The sequence below is a fragment of the Sorex fumeus genome, unplaced genomic scaffold (genome assembly GCF_029834395.1).
Source record: "Sorex fumeus unplaced genomic scaffold, SorFum_2.1 ptg000128l, whole genome shotgun sequence".
Classification (NCBI taxonomy): Eukaryota; Metazoa; Chordata; class Mammalia; order Eulipotyphla; family Soricidae; genus Sorex; species Sorex fumeus.
In genome coordinates, this window is record NW_026606185.1 from 1,240,390 (window position 1) to 1,257,938 (window position 17,549).

Consider the following 17,549-nt stretch of genomic DNA (forward strand, 5'->3'; position numbering starts at 1 on the left):
AACACCAATCCCACCACCATTACACCTTCCTACCACCATATTTAGAATTCTTCCACCCCAACATCCAAAGCCTGAAACCAAAGCAAGTCCTAAATAATTTACTTTGTTTCGTTTGCTATAAATTTATGCGTCTCAGAGAGCCTGGCAAGCTACTGAGAGTTTCCCGCCTGCACTGGCAGAGGCTGGCAAGCTCCCCGTGGCATATTCAATATGCCAAATACAGTAATGACAGTAGGTCTCATTCTCCTGACCCTGAAAGAGCCTCCAATTGTTGGTAAAAGACAAGTAAGAAGAGGCTACTAAAATCTCAGGGCTGGGAGGAATAGAGACCTTACTGGCGCCCACTTGAGTAATTCGAAGACCAACGGGATGACAGTGATACAGTGATTGCTTGCTATGAATAATCTGCTAAAAATGACCCAAAAATGTTTCCTTAGAGGAAAGTGTGTGAAGATGGTTGTATTTCACCCTGGAGCCATCGAGTCCTTCTATGAGAGATTACTAACATGCTGTTAAAGGTTGAAACTTGCATCCTAATATATATATATATATATATATATATATATATATATATATATATATCACGATCATCCTGTTGTTTGTCGATTGCCTCAAGCAGGCACCAGTAACATCTCCTTCGTCCTAGCCCTGAGATTCTAAAAAGTGCCACTTTCAAGGCTCTTTCAGTGTTAGGAAAATGAGACCCATCATTGTTACTGGTATTTGGCATATTGGGTACGCCACGGGGAGTTTGCCAGACTCTACCATGAGGGCAGGTTACATTCGGTGGCCTGCCAGGTTGTCCAAAGCAAGAATGAGATAATATAAATTTTTTTTTAATCAAGACTACTTATCTCTACACTCCATCAAATGTGGTGTGCTACTCTTGGTACATCAGTGGTGTAGAGTGTGACGTGTCCATGGCCCACAAATGTGGCAATGCTCCAAGAATTCTAAGATTTTAACTAGGGTGATCCAGCTAGAGTTAAATTTTTAACTGGATGGTGGCATTGGGTCTGGAGGCATCTCTGCAGCATGTTGCTCTCCTCCTCTTTGGAGGTTTATTTGTGAGTGTCTGGATCAGGGCATTAATGAGCTTATCTGGTGCAAGAGGCAGCTTGAGGGTGTGGCTTCCAGAACAGGGAGATGGGGGTGATCACCCATCCCAACTCTGTGCAAGCCTGGAGATTTCTGTCACAAAACCCGCATGACTGGTTTTTCAGCAGATCCTCTCATGGATGAGGCTCCTCTGAGCCCATTGAGATTGGCAGTGAGCATGGTGGCAATTGTGTTTTGATGTTATATTTGTATCTGGTCAAAATTTTATGAAAATATTGAGCTAAATATTAAAAAGAAGAATGCACCTGAAAATCATTCACAGGAAATAAAAATGATCTGAAATGATTTTAATTTGAGCTCCCTTTAAAACCCGGCTAGTATTGGATAATGTAAAATATAGACAATATAAAAGTATTAAGACTCATATTTTTTAAATAAAAACACTGAGATTTGGGGATGTAGCTTAGTGATGAGTACTTGCCTTGAATGTGTGAGGTCCTGGGAATAATGTTTGGCTCGTAACAAGAAAGGAATGAGGAAAGAAAGAAGGAATGAGAGGGAGGAAGGGTGGAAAGGAGGAGAGAGGAAGGAAATACTGCATATCCAAAATGGTATGTAAAAGCCAAACCTAATTCAAAAATAAATTATTGTTAAATTAGTACATGACCCAGAAACTTTACAACACCTGTGTTGTAGGGTCTGAAGCAAGAATGCAGCAGTTAATGTGCTTTCCTTGTGCACCGCCCACCCTAGTTTGGTCCCTGGCACTCCATATGTTTCAAGCATCAATCATCAAGACTGATTCCTGAGCACAGAGACAGGAGTAGGCCCTGTGCAGTACTGGGTGCTTTGCAAAAGATATCTCCATTTTGAAAGTGGAGGGGAAAATCTTTTTTGTTTTTTGCTTTTTGTTTTTTTGATCTCTGGCCACACATGACTATGGTCAGGAATAACTCTTTCTTTTTTAGAATGAATTGATTTATTTATTCTTGGCTTTTGGGGTGACCTCTGGCAATACTCTGTACCCAGGAATTACTACTGGCAATGCTCAGTGAACCATATGGGGGGCCAGGGATTGAACCCAGGTTGGCCACATGGAAGTCAAAGCCCTCCCCACTGTACTCTCACTCTGGCCCCTCAGGGCTTACTCTTAACTCTGTGCTCTGGGATCACTCCTGGTGTGGATACAGGATGCCGCAGGTCAAAACCCAGGCCAGCCATGTGCAAGGAAAGCACCCTGCCTGAAGCACTATTATTCTGGCCCAAAGGAGCATATCTTTTTTTTTCGGTGGGGGGTTGGTGGAGTCGCACCCAGCAACGCTCAAGGGTTACGCCTGGCTCTGCACTCAGGAATCACACATGGTAGTGCTCAGGTCCATATGTATGTAGAGGATGAACCCCGGTTGGCTGTGTGAAGGTAAACACCCTCCCCACTATACTATCACTCTGGGTCCCAAAGAATAAATTGTTAGTCTTCACCATGCTTCACTAAATCACAGAACAAAATTATAAGATTTCTTTTGGAAAGTATAGGAGATATTCTCTTATTTTTTTCTTTCTGAGTCTTACCCAGCAATGCTCAGGGGTCCCCCCTGGCTCTGCACTTAGGGATTACTACTGGGGGTGCTGGGGGCCATATGAGAAGCCGGGGATTGAACCCAAGTGGGCTGCATGCAAGACAAATGCCCTCCCTGCTGTACTATCGCTCTGGCCCCAGGAAATATTCTCAAAGAAATAAAAGAAATCAATTTAAATGTGAGAGAAATTAATAACTTATATAATAAAAGATAGTAATACCAACTGAATTCAAAACAGCTTGAATGCATGAGGGGGTTAAAAATAAAGAAATCTTTAAGCAAACTTATATCAGCACAAGTAGTAAAAATTTACCATTGCAATAAATCAGCAGTTTTCATTATAAATATAAATATTGACCAAATCAAGTAATTTGGCCCAGTTAAGAATTGGTATGATGCCAGGCGGTTTACTCCATGGCTTGGAGGCCAGCCGCATACTCTAGGGGTAAAGGCAGCTCAGATAGAGAAGGGAGCACCAAATAAAGGGTGTTGGGAAGACCCGCCCAGGATGGGAGATGCATGCTGAAAGTAGACTATAGACCGAACATGATTGCCACTCAATTCCTCTTTTGCAAACCACAGCACCCAAAATGAGAGAGAGAACAAAAGAGAGTGCCCTGCCACAGAAGCAGGGTGCGATGGGGGATGGGGTGGGAGGGATACTGGGATTAGTGGTGGTAGAGAATGGGCACTGGTGGAGGGATGGGTACTCGATCGTTGTATAACTGAAACCCAAACACAAAAATTTGTAAGTCTACAACTGTACCTCATGGTGTTTCACTAATAAAAATTAAAAAAAAAAAAGAATTGGTATGATGGGGCTGGAACAATAGCACAGCTGGTAGGGCGTTTGCCTTGCACGCGGCCAACCCGGGTTCAATTCTCAGCATCCCATATGGTCCCCTGAGCACTGCCAGGGGTAATTCCTGAGTACAGAGCCAGAAGTAACCCCTGTGTATCACCCGGTGTGACCCCAAAATGCCAAAAAAAGAAAAAAAAAGAATTGGTATGAGGGGCTGGAGTGATAGCACAGCGGGCAGGGTGTTGCCTTGCACAGGGCCTATCCAGGTTCGAGTCTCAGGATCCCATAGCGTCCCCTGAGTACCGCCAGTAATAATACTCCTGAGTGCAGAGCCAGGAGTAACCCCTGTGCATCACCAGGTGTGACACAAAAAGAAAAAATAGAATTGGTATGAGGCTAGTGACATTGCTCAGTGCAGAGCACTTGCTTTGACATGAGGTCCTGGGTTCCATGGCGAGCAACTTCAAGAAAGGGTTTTTCCCGAGAGCTCTGGGATAATCCTAAAGGGGCTAAGGAAACGACTCCTCCATTCTCTGGGCATCCGCTCTCCCGGCCTATATGCAGTGGATCTGGGCCGCCAGCCATGAGCCGTCACTGCTCAGGGTCAGCCTTGAGTCTCTGAGGTCTGTATAGGGTCCTGGGGGTTCCGGGGAGGATAGAAGGGGGGACTGGGGGAGGCAGGTGTCCCTGGGTGGGGAGCAATGGGGCGAGTCCTCGTGCCCAGTGATGGCGCTGCCCGTGCTGGGAGCTGATAGGCTTATGCCTTTGTCTCCAGATTCAACTGTTATCAAGGGACCCAGAGAAGTTGTCGGTCGAGCTGGAGGCTCCTTGATTGTGACCTGTCAGTATGATGCCAGGTATAAGTGGGACCAGAAGTGGTGGTGCCGCGGGATGGTGGGGAGTGGCTGTTTGTACCGTGTTGAAACCACTGGAGCAGAGCCAGTGGTGAGGAAGGACCGGGTGAGCATCTGGGACGACAAGAGTCAGAGCAGGTTCACCGTGACCATAGAGCGGCTCAGGGACCGTGACGCGGGCACGTACTGGTGCGGGATTCAGACAACTAAACTTGATCTAAATTTCTCGATCACAGTGACCATCAATCCAGGTAGGTAACTGTCCATTTCACAAGTCCCCCAGGCCATGCTCTGGCTTCTCCCAGGACCCTCTTCTGTCCTCATCAGTCAGTCTGGGCTGAGTCCTGGCCTCACACCTATGTGGGTACAAGGTGGGGGAGGGGCTTCTCTGCGATGCTCTGGGGCTCTTCCACCCCTGGGTACCCCTGCCTTCTCTGGGCTCAGCGCTCTCTGCTCAGTTCAGGGCTGGCTGGGCAGCTGGAGCCGCCTGTGATCTGGTCTCTCTGTGCAACTCCAACCCCAGCCCGGACCACCATCACCGTATTCACAATGACCACCACAACCACCAACACACCCACGACAGCAGCCACCACAGAAGAGACCACAGACGCCCCGAGGGTGACCAGGGCCCTCTCCAACACCATGTGAGCTGGCTGCATGCTCTGCTCTCTGCCGCGTCCCTCTGGGCCCACTGCTCCATGGGGGACCCCCAGGACTTGTCTCTGGGCTCTCAGGCTCCTCTAGGGGCCCAGCTGGGGTCCCCTGCTTCTCTCTGAGCCCCAAAGATCCCAAAACTGAAACCAAGACATGGATGGGATGTCGGTACCCTCTGGGCCCCATGGAGGACCTCTTACCTGTTCCTGCTTGTGGCTCTGTCCCTGCCAGCATCCCTCGATCCATGCCCTCCATGCCTCCTGTCCTGCCCTCTGCCCGTGTCCTCTCCAAGGACCTCCCCTGGCTCAGGACCCGGAGCTCAGGACTCTCAACCTTGACCCGGTGGCAGCACCGAGTTCTCAGAGCTCCCAAAGGAGGTGCTGATGATCTGAGCTTCTGGGGGAGGACACTTCTCTCAAGGGTGGGAGCACTGCAGGGAGGAGCCTGTCACGTGCTGTCTGAGCTGTCATTGGCACACTTGTGCCTGTCTTGGCTCCTCTCCCTCCTCCCCCTCCAGTATGCCCTCTCCCTCTTCCTCTCCTTCCTCCTCCTTTTCTCCCCTTCTCTTTTTCCCTCCTCACCTCTCCTCTCCCCTTCTATCCTCTTGTCTCCCTTCCCTCCCCTCCTCTCCAATCCTCTCCCCTCCCTCTGCCCCCCTACCCTCCTCTCCCGACCTCTCCTCTTCTCTTCCCTTCCCTCCTTTCCTCTCCCCTCCTCTTCCTACCCTCCTCTTCCCTATCCTCATCTCCCCTACTCTCCTCTCCCCCTCTTTTCCTCTCCCCTCCCCTCCTCTACGCTACTTTTCCCTCCTCTCTCCTCTTTTCTCTCCCCTCCCCTTCTCTGCATGGATATTGGGTCGTCCTAGTATTCCCGACCCTGGTGGCCAGAAGCCATGGGGCAGTGTCTCATCCCTGGCCTCCTGTCCTTGGCTATCTCTGCTGCCAACCATGGCCGAGAGGGGGGAACTAAGTCCAGGCTTGGAACCCCCAGCTTCAGCCACTCTGAGGCTTCTAGAAGAAGAGAGGTGAGCCCATGACAGGACCCTGATCCCCCACAGAACCCTCATGTCCCCTCCCTACATGTCCTTGTTCTGAGGTTTTCTCCTCCCAATCACTCAGAAAAGGTGAACTGAGACCTGCTTCCTCTTCCGGGTCAGCCCTAGAGACTTCGTGAGGGTCCCTGGCCATGGGGGGAGAATCTGGCCAGTTACAGGGTTCTGGGGCTTAGGGGTCATCAGTGCTCCCTTCCTGATGGGATCATTGGGCTGAGCAAGGCCCAGGCGACTGAGGCCCAGGGGCTGTCCTGGGGGACATTCTGGTGCCCTCACGCAGGGGATGAGCCCAGGGGCTTGGGAGAAGGACTGGGAGGTGCCTCATTTCTTGTCACTTTCCCCCTCAGGTCCCTGCTCAGCAGTTTCCACTTTCTGCTTCTGGTCTTCCTGAAAGTGCCCCTGCTGGTGGTCATGATGGGGGCTGTCGTCTGGGCAAGCTGGCCTCAGAGGGGCCCTAGGAAACGGACAGAGACCCTCCAATCACAGAGCATTGAGGGATTCAGAAATCGGGGTGCCAGGCAGAGCCGGGGTCCCCACCCTGCAAGGTCTGGTCCCCACCTCTGAAACACTGCGGGCCCACAGCTGAGCATTTCCAGGTCCTGCTTGATGTGGGACACAGTCATCAGAGATGGGGTGAAGGAGCAGGAGGGTCCCACATAGGACGCAGAGAAGAGAACGTCTGGCCTCTTCCCTTGGAACAAGTTCGCAGCTTCCAGCAGAAACAGCACCCAGGAGAAACAGCTTTTGTGGAAAGTAGGGGCTCTAGATGACCCGCACCCAGCCCAGCCCACAACTATGCCCGACTGAACTGTGTCTTCTTGTCCATCTGTGAACCGGCTCCCACTGGCCTTTCCAATATGTGAGGAGAGAATGTCCCCTTCCTCTCACGAGCAACAGGGCTGGACAATAAATGCAGGACATGCTGGGGCAGATGAGTCCAGCCCTTGTCCAGGTTCTGGCCATCTCACATTCTTCGTTTAGCCCTAAACAACTCTTTTTCCCTGGTGTTTGGGGGATTTTTATTGGGTTTTCCAGCAACACCCCACAGCGCTCAGGCTTCCTCTGGCTCTGTGCTCAGAGATTGCTCCTGGCAGGCTCAGAGGATCATTTGGAGTGCCAGGGATCGAACCCGGGTCAGCCGCATGCAAACAAATGCCATAAGCCCTGTTCCATCCATCTCACCAGCCCCTGAAACTCTTTTCCCCAAGACCTGCTGAGGGGCGTGTTAGGTGCCAGCCCGAAGCTGTTTGCCTGGTGTCAGATCTAGGAGGTCACCATTCACAATGTGCTTCCGTTAGAGCCTGTTTCCATGTCCCCAAACAGAGTTTCCACAGAACAGGTCCCACTGGGCGTCTCTGCTTCCTCCCCTCCACTGGCCCTCTGTGAAGGGTAGCTGAGTCTATCCTCTGCACCTTTTCTTCCCCAGCCTGGGACCCATCCCTGCCATTCTGTCGGGAACTGACACAGGATATTGGGGTCCCCGGGAAGCAGGAGGTCTGGGGGCTCTCTGAGTCTGCTCCTTGGGGGGCTGCTGTAAGGGAACATGCTCATCAGGGAGCATGCTCAGATAACTGTGGCCCTCACTGCCCTCTGCCTGACTGGGGGGTTAGGTTTGGGTCCACACTCAGCAGTGCTTGTGGACTCCTCAGGCTAGTGCTCATCTTGGCTGTCAGTCTCAGGGGTCTCTCCTGAAGGTCTTCAGGGACCATATGAACTAGGGTTGACCTTAGGGTGTCTGCACTCAGGGCGTGTGCCCCACCATTTGACCACTCCCCAGCTCCCTCTTTTGACTTTATAATAAATGTAAATCATGGGGCTGGAGTGATAGTACAGCCGGGAGGGCGTTTGCCTTGTATGAGGCTGACCCAGTTTCATCCCCAGCATCCCATAGGGTCCCCCAGCACTGCCTCAAGTGATTCCTGCATGCAGAGACAGGAGGGTAATTCCTTAGCAAACAGCAAAAAAAGATAAAGAATAAGAAAATCATGGTGATTCCTGAGTATTTGTCTCGGGGCTCCACATGGGAGTAGCAGATGAAGACCCCAAACACTCCCCTGATACTATCTCAGACACACACAAACACACAAACGTACCCTTCACACCACACACTCATAAACACACCGGTAGACATACCACACACACACAATCTCACACCATAGACACACACACAAATACATTACAACAAAAACACACATACATCTCACACCACAAATATTCACATACATACTTCACAGTGCACACACAGCTCATACCACAGAGACATTTCTGTTATGATCTGAGACACACAAACAGCTCAGAGAAGAGACACTCATACCCTCGTACCATACACACATGTGCCTCAGGCCACAGATATGCATACTTCATACTATGTTGCAGACACAGACACACCTAATATCAGAGATTCATACCCCTCACACCAAAGAAACACACTGACACTACACAAAACATATCACATACAAATTACACCACAAATATAGTAACTCACACCATGCGGATCTTTACAAAACAAGGGGTGTATCAAACACAAACACACACACACACCTCTCACACCACATCTCAGGTTCACACTCCTCACCACAGGCCATGACTTCCTGACACCACACACAATCATACAACACACATCTCACACCATAAGAAAAACACACACTCCAGTCACATCACACACATACATGCCTCACTCCATGCTTGAACCTGAAATCATAGCACAAATATAATTTTGTGCCATGTGACAGTCACACAGACCTCATGGCACAGCAAAGTGCAAACTCCCAAGAGCTTGCCCAGGAACACAACTCACACCATGAACACTTGCACACCACACACACACACACACACACAGAGTCTCAGATGTTCTCCTTACACGCGTCCCCCTCAGACATACGCTCCTCACACATGTCTCCCTCCGTTGTGTCCCCCGACCTTGCGTCATCCTGTCCAGATACCCCAATCCTCAGGCCCTGAGACCCCCATTGTACTGGGCCCCCGGCCCTGCACCTTCCCTTACAGAGACCTGTGAGAGATTGGGGAAGTATTGGGGGACTCCCCATGGTGGGAAGGAACGTCAGAGCAAGGGCTCCAGCGAGGGCAGGTGGGGTGTGGAGGGGCGACTGCGAAAGGGGATGAGGGAGCATCTGAGCCTGAAGCGACTATTCCCGGAACTGTGGTCCAGGGATCGGTTCCTGTGGAGACGCACCCCAGCCATCAAAGTCTGCCCCTCAGCCCAGCTTCCTGGGGCTGGATGTGCCTTCCTGAGTGGGGGACCCGCCCCACACCTGTGTCAGCAGTGCGGGCCTCCGGGAAGAGCGACAGAGCACCTGGAGAGGTGACAGAGTGTGGGTCAGAGGTGCTGACCCAGGTTATTTGCACCCTTCAGGAGCAAGACATGGGAAAAGCGAGGCAGGAAACAATGGGGAGACCTGAGAGGGGAGAGGCTGACAGGCACAGTGACTGCGTGAGCCCTGAGGTGCCGGCACCTAGCTAACTCCTCCACCCACACAATGGCTAGGGTGAGGGAGTGGCTCAGGGTGCTGGGAACCCTGGGCCGGAAGCGCTTCTCCCAGAAGGCCAGGTTGGGGGCTGCTGGGTGAGGGCGTTCCGGGGACCAGGGCTTGACCCTCCCTCAGCCTCCTGAGCCTGTGAGCTGGGACCGCAGGAGCCACAGCCCGGGGCTCAGGGTCCTCCCCAGGGTTGGGGCCCAGCCAGGCCAGCCTGGAGCTCTGGCTACAGACCAGCATGCAAATGGGGGCCCACCCCCACCAGTGCCTCTGTGGCCGCCCACACACTTCACTCTGCACCTCTGACAGGCTAAAGGTGTGAGAGCTTCACTCAGGTCTGGGGGCCTGGGCTGAGGACCCTGATTCACACTCCCCCCACCTCTCCCACTCCTGCCTGAGGCCTCGGGGACCAGCTCAGGGGGCCCCCGACTCTAGGTCCAGCCCTCTCACTTACAGGCTCGCCTCCCTGCTTCCCGGGGATTCTATCATCCTGAGCCTTTGCCTTCCTCACTGGGAGCCTAAGAGGATGCACAGAACTGGGGGTCCCCTCCCCTCTCTCCTCCATCAGGGCACCGCTGTGTCTCAAGTGGGGCTTCACGGGCCTGTGCTTGCTGGGACCCAGACGTGACCGTGGCCCTTGCTCAACCTCCAGCCCTAGAAGTCCCCAGTGGACAGTCCTAGAGGGCCAGGGGAGATGGGCCCCTCCCCAGGGCCAAGCTGCAGGGGGCGGGGACAGGCCAGGGCAGGGGCTGGGCCCAGGAGGGTTCTGGGCTATGTCTGCAGGCAGGGAATGTCCCAGCGGGAGCTGCCTCTCAGCTGGGTCTGGGCACTGGCTGAAGTGGACTTGGGCCCTGGACTGCCCCCAGTGGCACAGCCGAGGGCTGTGTCTAGAATGTTGTCTGTTGCTTGGGCTGTGCCCATACCCCAGACCAGGGTGAGAGGATGTGGCCGCTTGCGTTCCTGCTCCTCCTCTGCGGGCTCTCAGGTGAATCGGGCCTGGCCTAGGAGAAGGGGCCCTGCCCGGGGTCCCACTGGGCCCACTCCTTCCCATGGAGTGTCTAGGTTCTGTGGAGGGTGGGCCAGTCTGAGTGCAGTGGACTCAGAAGGGGTGAGCTGCGGGGACTGCACAGGGATCCCCCTGGGGCAGAGCTCCTGACCCCCAGCGGGTGGCCAGGTGGACAGTGAGCACCCCCAGGTCAGGTCAGGGGAGCAACAGAGACAGCACAAAGACCAACGTCCACTCCTCCTGCCTCTCTGTCTCCAGAGGGTGGCGAGGGTCCTGGAAGGAGGGGACAGGTGCAGGAAGGAAAGCTGGGAAAGAGCTGGACGCTCAGGGAGCCTGCACTGGGCACCGGGAGCAGGTGGGGCAGGCGGAAGGGCTGAGGGCTGGGAATGGCTGAGGTGGCCCCAGTAACTCTGTTCACATGGCAGCTGAGGGGGCTCATGGGTGTGGCTGCCAGGGCTTCTGGAAGGACATGGGGGTGGGGGGTTGCCCACCCAGGTTCAGAGAAGGCCTGAGACGTCAGCCCCAGGGACCCGTGTGTCTGGGGTTTGGTCAGGTTCAGACCCTGTGAGGTGACCTTCACCCAGAAGAAGTCTTGGGTTCTCAGGCCCCTGAGGCTGAGAGCTCTGTGCCTTCTCACAGTCGGGATGGGAAACCTCCCCACACCTCCCTGTACTACCAGAAGTCCCTGCAGCTGAGCCCAAGAACCACCCCTACTGCCAGGTGAGCTCAGCAGTCAAAAATTTAACTCAGGATAGACTGACTAGTTAATAACTGGATATTTTGGGTGAGCGGCCAAATTCAAGGCCACATGACATCTTCTAACTCTGCAATGCTGACACTCCAGAAGGAGCACACAGATGGGATGGGAGGTCATGGAGAACCCAGCCAATCTCAACTAACAAAAGCATTAACACCAGAGCTTAAATTGTAATAACATTTTAGTAGAACCTCAGACTAGGACTTAATCTTCTCATGATGAGATACAAAAAACTTTCACTAATTTTCTTCTAAGGGAATATTTTTTTATCATTTTGTTAGACATTAATGGGCAATAAGTAATATAAAATAAATTTTGTGGGGACAGGATTGGGGGTTAGTTGGGAAAACGGAGACAATGGTGGAGGGAAGTTGCCAGCAGTGTTGGGGTTGGTGTTGGAATGTTGAATGCCTGTAACAAATCTTCATGAACAACTCTGTAAACCACAGCATTGAAGTAAAGTGCATGGTGGGGCGGGGGGCAGTCTCTGAGGCTCAGTGCCGTGGTGACAGACTCTGGCGGTGGCTTTGGTTTATGGGAAATTCTCAAAGCCTGGCAAGCTACCCGTGAGGTATTTGATATGCCAAACACAATAACAAGTCTCACAGTGTTACTGGGCTTGCTCGATCAAATCGATGAACAATGGGAGGACAGTGTCACTGAATATTATTTCATCACTAGCTCTTTATTAGGAGAATCAATAATATTTATTATTTTATTCATTCAGGTTTTAACTCTGTTCTTTGCATTTCCACTTTTTTGTGTTGGTATGTCCTCATATTAGATTTGTATCTAGTCAAATTTCATGAAAATATTGAGCTAAATATCAAAAAGAACAATGCATCTGAAAATAATTCACATGAAATGAAAATAATCTAAAGTAATTTTAACTTGAGATCCTTTAAAATCCTACTATCATTTGATAATATAAATTATAGACAATATAAATGTATAAAGACTTGTATTTTTTTCAATAAAAACACCAAGTTTGGGAATTTAGCTTAGTGATAGAGTACTTGCCTTGAATGTGTGAGGTCCTTGGATTACTATTTGGTGTATAGCAATAAAGGAATGAGAAAAGAAAGAAGGAAAGAAAAAATAATTGAAGGAAGGAAGGAAAAAGGATGGAAGAAAAGAAGGAAAGAAGGAAGGGAAGGGAAGGGAAGGGAAGGAAGGAAGGAAGGAAGGAAGGAAGGAAGGAAGGAAGGAAGGAAGGAAATACTGCATATCTAAACTGGTGTGTAAAAGCCAAAACTGACTTCAAAAATAAAGTCTTGTGAAATTAAATTAGCATGTGACCCGGCAAACTTATAGTACTTCTGTTATAGTGTCTGAAGCAATAGCATAGCAGGTAGGGTGTTTGTCCTGCATACTCCAAACCCTGGTTTGGTCCCTGCCTCCCCACATGTTCCAGCACCACCAGAAGTGAATCCAAAGCACAGACCAGGGGCAAGCCCTGAACAGTACTGTGTTATTTACAAAAGATATCTCAGTTTTTAAAATTAGGACCAGGCAAGTTCTCTCTTCTTTTTGGCTTTTTGTTTGTTTTTTCTCTGGCCACTCATAGTTGTGCTCAAAGTTTACTCTGTCTTTTTTTTTTTTTATTGAATCACTGTGGGAAAGGTTACAAAGCTTTCAGGTTTATGTCTCAGGGGGGCTTTTCGGTCCGCCCTTCACGCCCTACCGAGGCCACCAGTTGCCCCCACGAGCGGCTCTCCAGCACGGTCACAGCCCCAGAAGCACAATGACCTAATGCAGAACCCAGCAGCTTGGAGTAGAAAAGTGAAAGGACTATGCGTTAATCCAGGCAATCATTTCTGCCCAGAGGGGAAAGGGTGTTGCTCCCTTCCGCCCTCCTCCCTCTGGAAAGAAAGATGGCGGCCACATGGGAGCCTTGTGGACAGCAGGTATGAGCCGGGGGTGTGGGGGCGACTAAAACCTCATGGGATGGGGGGCGTTCTGGTCCGTCCTTCACGCCCTACCGAGGTCACCAGTTGCCCCCCGCGAGCGGCTCTCCAGCACGGCCACGGCCCCAGAAGCACAAGTACTCTGTCTTTTTTTAAATTAATTTTTTATTTGCTTATTCTTGGATTTCTGGATCACACCCAGGGATTCTCAGGGGTTACTCCTGGCTCTGCACTCAGGAATCACTCCTGGCAGTGCTGGAGGACCATACGGGAGGTCGGGAATCAAACCCAAGTTGACTGCATACAAGGCCAATGTGCTCCCCGCTCTACATCACTCTGGAACCAGGAGATATTCTTTTTTTTCCTAAACATGCTGCGCTTTTCATTTATTCTCTCAATAGAATATAAATTCCATAAAACAGTACTTTAATGAATGTTGCTAAATCCCAAACCACCAATATGACCATTGGCACCTCCTATGGGACCTCTGTGAATTCAGTACTGCCAACAGATCCAGGTGGAGGAACCTGGGCTCCGGGCCCTATGACAGAGGTGGAAATTAGAGAGGACACGGGCAAAGGGCAGGATAGGAGACATGGGGGATGTTGGTGGGGACAGAGCCAGGATCGGGGCCAGAGACGTGGTCTCCAGGGAGCCTAGAGGGTGCCTTCCACCCCATCATCGTCTTGGTTTCAGATTCAGGGTCGCTGGAGCAGAGAGGAAAGTAGGGATCCCAACTGCACCACTCGAAGAGCCTGAGGATCCAGAGACAAGTCCTGGGGCTCCCCATGGATCAGTGGGCCCAGAGGGACGCGGCAGAGAGCAGAGCATGTGACTGGCTCACGTGGTGTTGGAGAGGGCCCTAGTCACACTTGGGGCGCCAATGGTCTCACCTGTGGTGGCCGCTGTCATGGGTGCATTGGTGGTTGTGCTGGTCGTGGTGGATACGGTGGTAGTGCTCGGGACTGGGGTTGGAGTTGGACAAAGAGACCGAGAGACCAGGTCACAGGCGGCTCTAACGGCCAGGCCAGCCTCGACCTGGGCAGAGAGCACTGAGCCCAGAGAGGGCGGGAGCACCCGGGTTGGGGGAGCCCATGAGCATCGCAGAGAAATCCCTCCCCTACCCCAGTAGCCACATGGGCATGAGGCCAGGACCCAGCCCCAGGACAGTCCCCTCAGCGTGACTGATGAGGACAGGAGAGGGACCCGAGGAGAAGTCAGAGCAGGGCCTGGGGGACTCGTAACATGGACACAGTCACCTACCTAGTCTGATGGTCACCCTGATCCGGAACCTCAGAGTAAATTTAGCTGCCTCGATCCTGCACCATTACGTGCCAGCGTCATCTTCCCTGAACTGCTCCATGGTCACGGTGAACCTGTGCTGACTCCTGTTGTCCCTGATGGTCACCCGATCTTTCCTCACCACCTTTCCTGCTCCAGCGGTTTCTACACGGTTCCGACAGTCACTCACAGTCACCCCTCGGCACCACCACTTTGGGTCCCACGTATACCAACTGTTATAGTCACAAGTCACAGTCAAGGACCACCAGCTTGACTGAAAACTTCTCCGGGCCTCCTGAGAGCAGCTGAGCCCGGAGACAAATGCAGGAGCCTCCCAGAACGAGTAGCATAAACGCAGGTCATGAGGACTGACCCCATATCTCCCCACCAAGGGACACCAGCCTCCCCCAATCCCTCTTTCTCCCATCCTCGACTGCACTGTCAAAAGCTGAAGAACCCCCAGGACCCCAAACGGACCTCAGAGACTCAAGACTGTGACCCTGAGCGGTAACCCTGAGTGGTGACGGCCCCTGCCCAGCAGCCCAGACCCGCTGCACACAGACAAGTCAGCCTGTCCGTTAGCAACCCCACAGGACTAGGCTGGCGGGGCCCGGGCCCCTGTCTCTGAAAGATGAAGGACGGAGGGTGACAGGTGGTAGGTGACAGATGACACATATATTCCGGTGACAGGAGCCCCAGCAGCTGCAGCCACATACCACTGGGGGTGGCGGCTCTTCCCAGTGGTCATGGTGGTCTTTCCTGGGTTGGTGATAAACTGTCTGCACAGAAACTTGAAGTCCCCATTGGCTCGGTGCCCATTGCCCCATGTGCTGTGGAACCTGCCTCTCTCAGGGCCATGGTTTCCCGGGAACTGCTCTGACCCCCAGGGGAATCCACTGTGTGTGTCACTAGGGGTGTCCTGGCTCCCTCTGTCCATCTTGATGCTGAACCGTCTCTCCGTCAGCGCAGGAGTCACGGGTACAGAGGCGTCTCCTCTGAAGCCCTTTCTCTCTCTGACTCGTCTGAAGATTCAGGGCCGCGGAAAGACTTCTTTCCTTTCTAGAATGCTCTGCAGACAGCAGGGTCCTGTGTCAGCCGCGGGGTAATGCTGGGGTCACCGCTGGGGGTGTGAAGACCCCACAGAGACAGGCCCCTCCCACACAGCCTCTGTTCTTCGCAGGATGTGGGCCTTGTGGGTCCAGGTCTTTCCACTGTGCTGCTGGAGTGGCCGGAAGCTGGGCATTGTGTGGGTCTGTCTGCTGGAAACTTAAGTAGAAATGACAATAGTAGCGGAGATGTGATGGGTCAGGCTGCACTGCCAAAGAGAACTGGCCCAGCACAGTCTCCAAAAGCACACGATGCTGCCTAAACACCCGGGTAGACTGGTCCGGGCTGAGAACTTGGAGGGCTCCTGGAATGGGGGCGTGGAGATTCCGCTTTCTGCCTGAAGGCCAAGCAGCCCCGTCTACCCCCACCCCTTCCACTCAGCTCCAGAGCTGGCCCTCATCAAGCTGCCCAGCCCCAACATCGCTCCACACTGAAACTCCCAGGCCTCAGAATTCCACAGCGCTGTCGGCCCTCAGGGTCACAGCGAGGCTGATGGGAAAGTTGCCCAGAAGCCCCCAGCTCAGGGGTCTGATCAGTAACTAGAGGCTCAGCCAGCAGCAACCAGCCCAGCACAGCCACAGATGGTGGCTTTACTAACCCCAGAGTTAGGGGACAATCACCACAAAGTGACTCCTACCCATCTAAGCTTTGTTCATTCCTCTTGCCTTTGTGTCAAAATAAAAAATGTGAAGTGAACTTACTCATGGTAGCAAGGGACGGGCTTGGGGGAAACTGGGGGACACTGGTGGATGGTAGGTGACACTGGTGGTGGGATTGGAATATTGAATGCCTGAAACGACTGTATTAGGTATCCCTCAACCTCTCTCTGCTCCCTCTCAGACCATCCTGGTAGGCGACAGCAGCATGGGGAAGTTTGACCAGGGCAAGTTTCTCGCAGGCTCCTTCTAAGCCACCATGGGCACCAGCTTCACGGTAAATGCCACCCTCCAGGCAAGGTGGGCCCCGGGCTCTGCTGGGTTTGTGCCCCCAGGATCCTTGAATACTTGCAGACAAAGGCGACCTGCTAGGCCAGCAGAATGAAGGGAAGAGAGGAGGGACTGGGGGCTTCTAGAACCTTCAGGTGAGGCCTTTGTGAGCAGGTAAACCAAGTCCATGATCACTCAGGATAAAGAGGGTCTTGAGGGCAGACTGGTGGCAGGAGCTGTGCCCTCAGGGTACCCGCACCTGGGACAGTCAACCCCTCCCAGGCTTTCCTCCTGCTCCCCCCGTCTCCTGGGGCTCCCCATGACTGAACACAACTGAAACCTCCTGGATATCAGAGCCGTGTCTACGTAGGCTGCTCAGGGCCATGTCCAGGGAGGAATCAGAGAGGCTGAGGCCAACAGATCATTCTGGACACAGTCCTCAGCTGTTCCGTTGGGGTCCATCCAGGGCCCTCCTCCACTTCAGCCCGTGCCCAGACAAAGCTGAGAGGCAGCTCTAGGTGGGACATTCCCTGCCCTGCAGACACAGTCCAGAGTCCTCATGGTCCCTGCCCCGGCCTGTCCCCACCCCTGCAGCCAGACCCTGGGGAGGGGTCATCTTCCCAAGGGCCTCCTAGGGCGGGGTTTGAGCAAGGGCCACGGTCACGTCCGGATCCCAGCACAGGCCCATGAGTACAGGCCCATGAGGCCCCACTTGAGGACACAGCGGTCACCCGGCAGGGCAGACAGGAGACAGGACCCCCAGGATCTGGGCATGCCCATGGTGACCCAGCGAGGAAGACAAGGGCTCAGGATGACAGGGTCCCCAGGAGCAGTGAGGAGAGCCTGTCAGGGGAGGACGGGGCCAGAATTTGAGGTGGGGATCCGGAATTGGTCCCCGAGCTTCCAAGAAGGAGCAGGGGTTGGGGGTTGGGGGGAGCGTGGCTCAGGGTCCTCAGCCCAGCCCCCCAGCCCTGAGTGAAGCTGTCCTCACACCTCTAGCCTGTCAGAGGTGCAGAGTGAGGTGTGTGGGAGGGTGTGACCCTCAGGCTCACAGAGGCTCTGGTGGGGGTAGGG

At 52.9% G+C, this 17,549-nt stretch overlaps 1 protein-coding gene across 1 annotated transcript; it reads left to right on the forward strand.

Annotated features, from left to right (window-relative positions):
• The first annotated feature begins 4,164 nt into the window (after positions 1-4,164).
• On the forward strand, positions 4,165-16,458 carry LOC130045467 (CMRF35-like molecule 5). Its single transcript, XM_056138405.1, has 4 exons — positions 4,165-4,543; positions 4,816-4,936; positions 6,345-6,429; positions 16,390-16,458. The coding sequence occupies exons 1-4, from the start codon at positions 4,165-4,167 to the stop codon at positions 16,456-16,458; spliced, it is 654 nt and encodes a 217-aa protein (XP_055994380.1).
• The last annotated feature ends 1,091 nt before the right edge of the window (positions 16,459-17,549 follow it).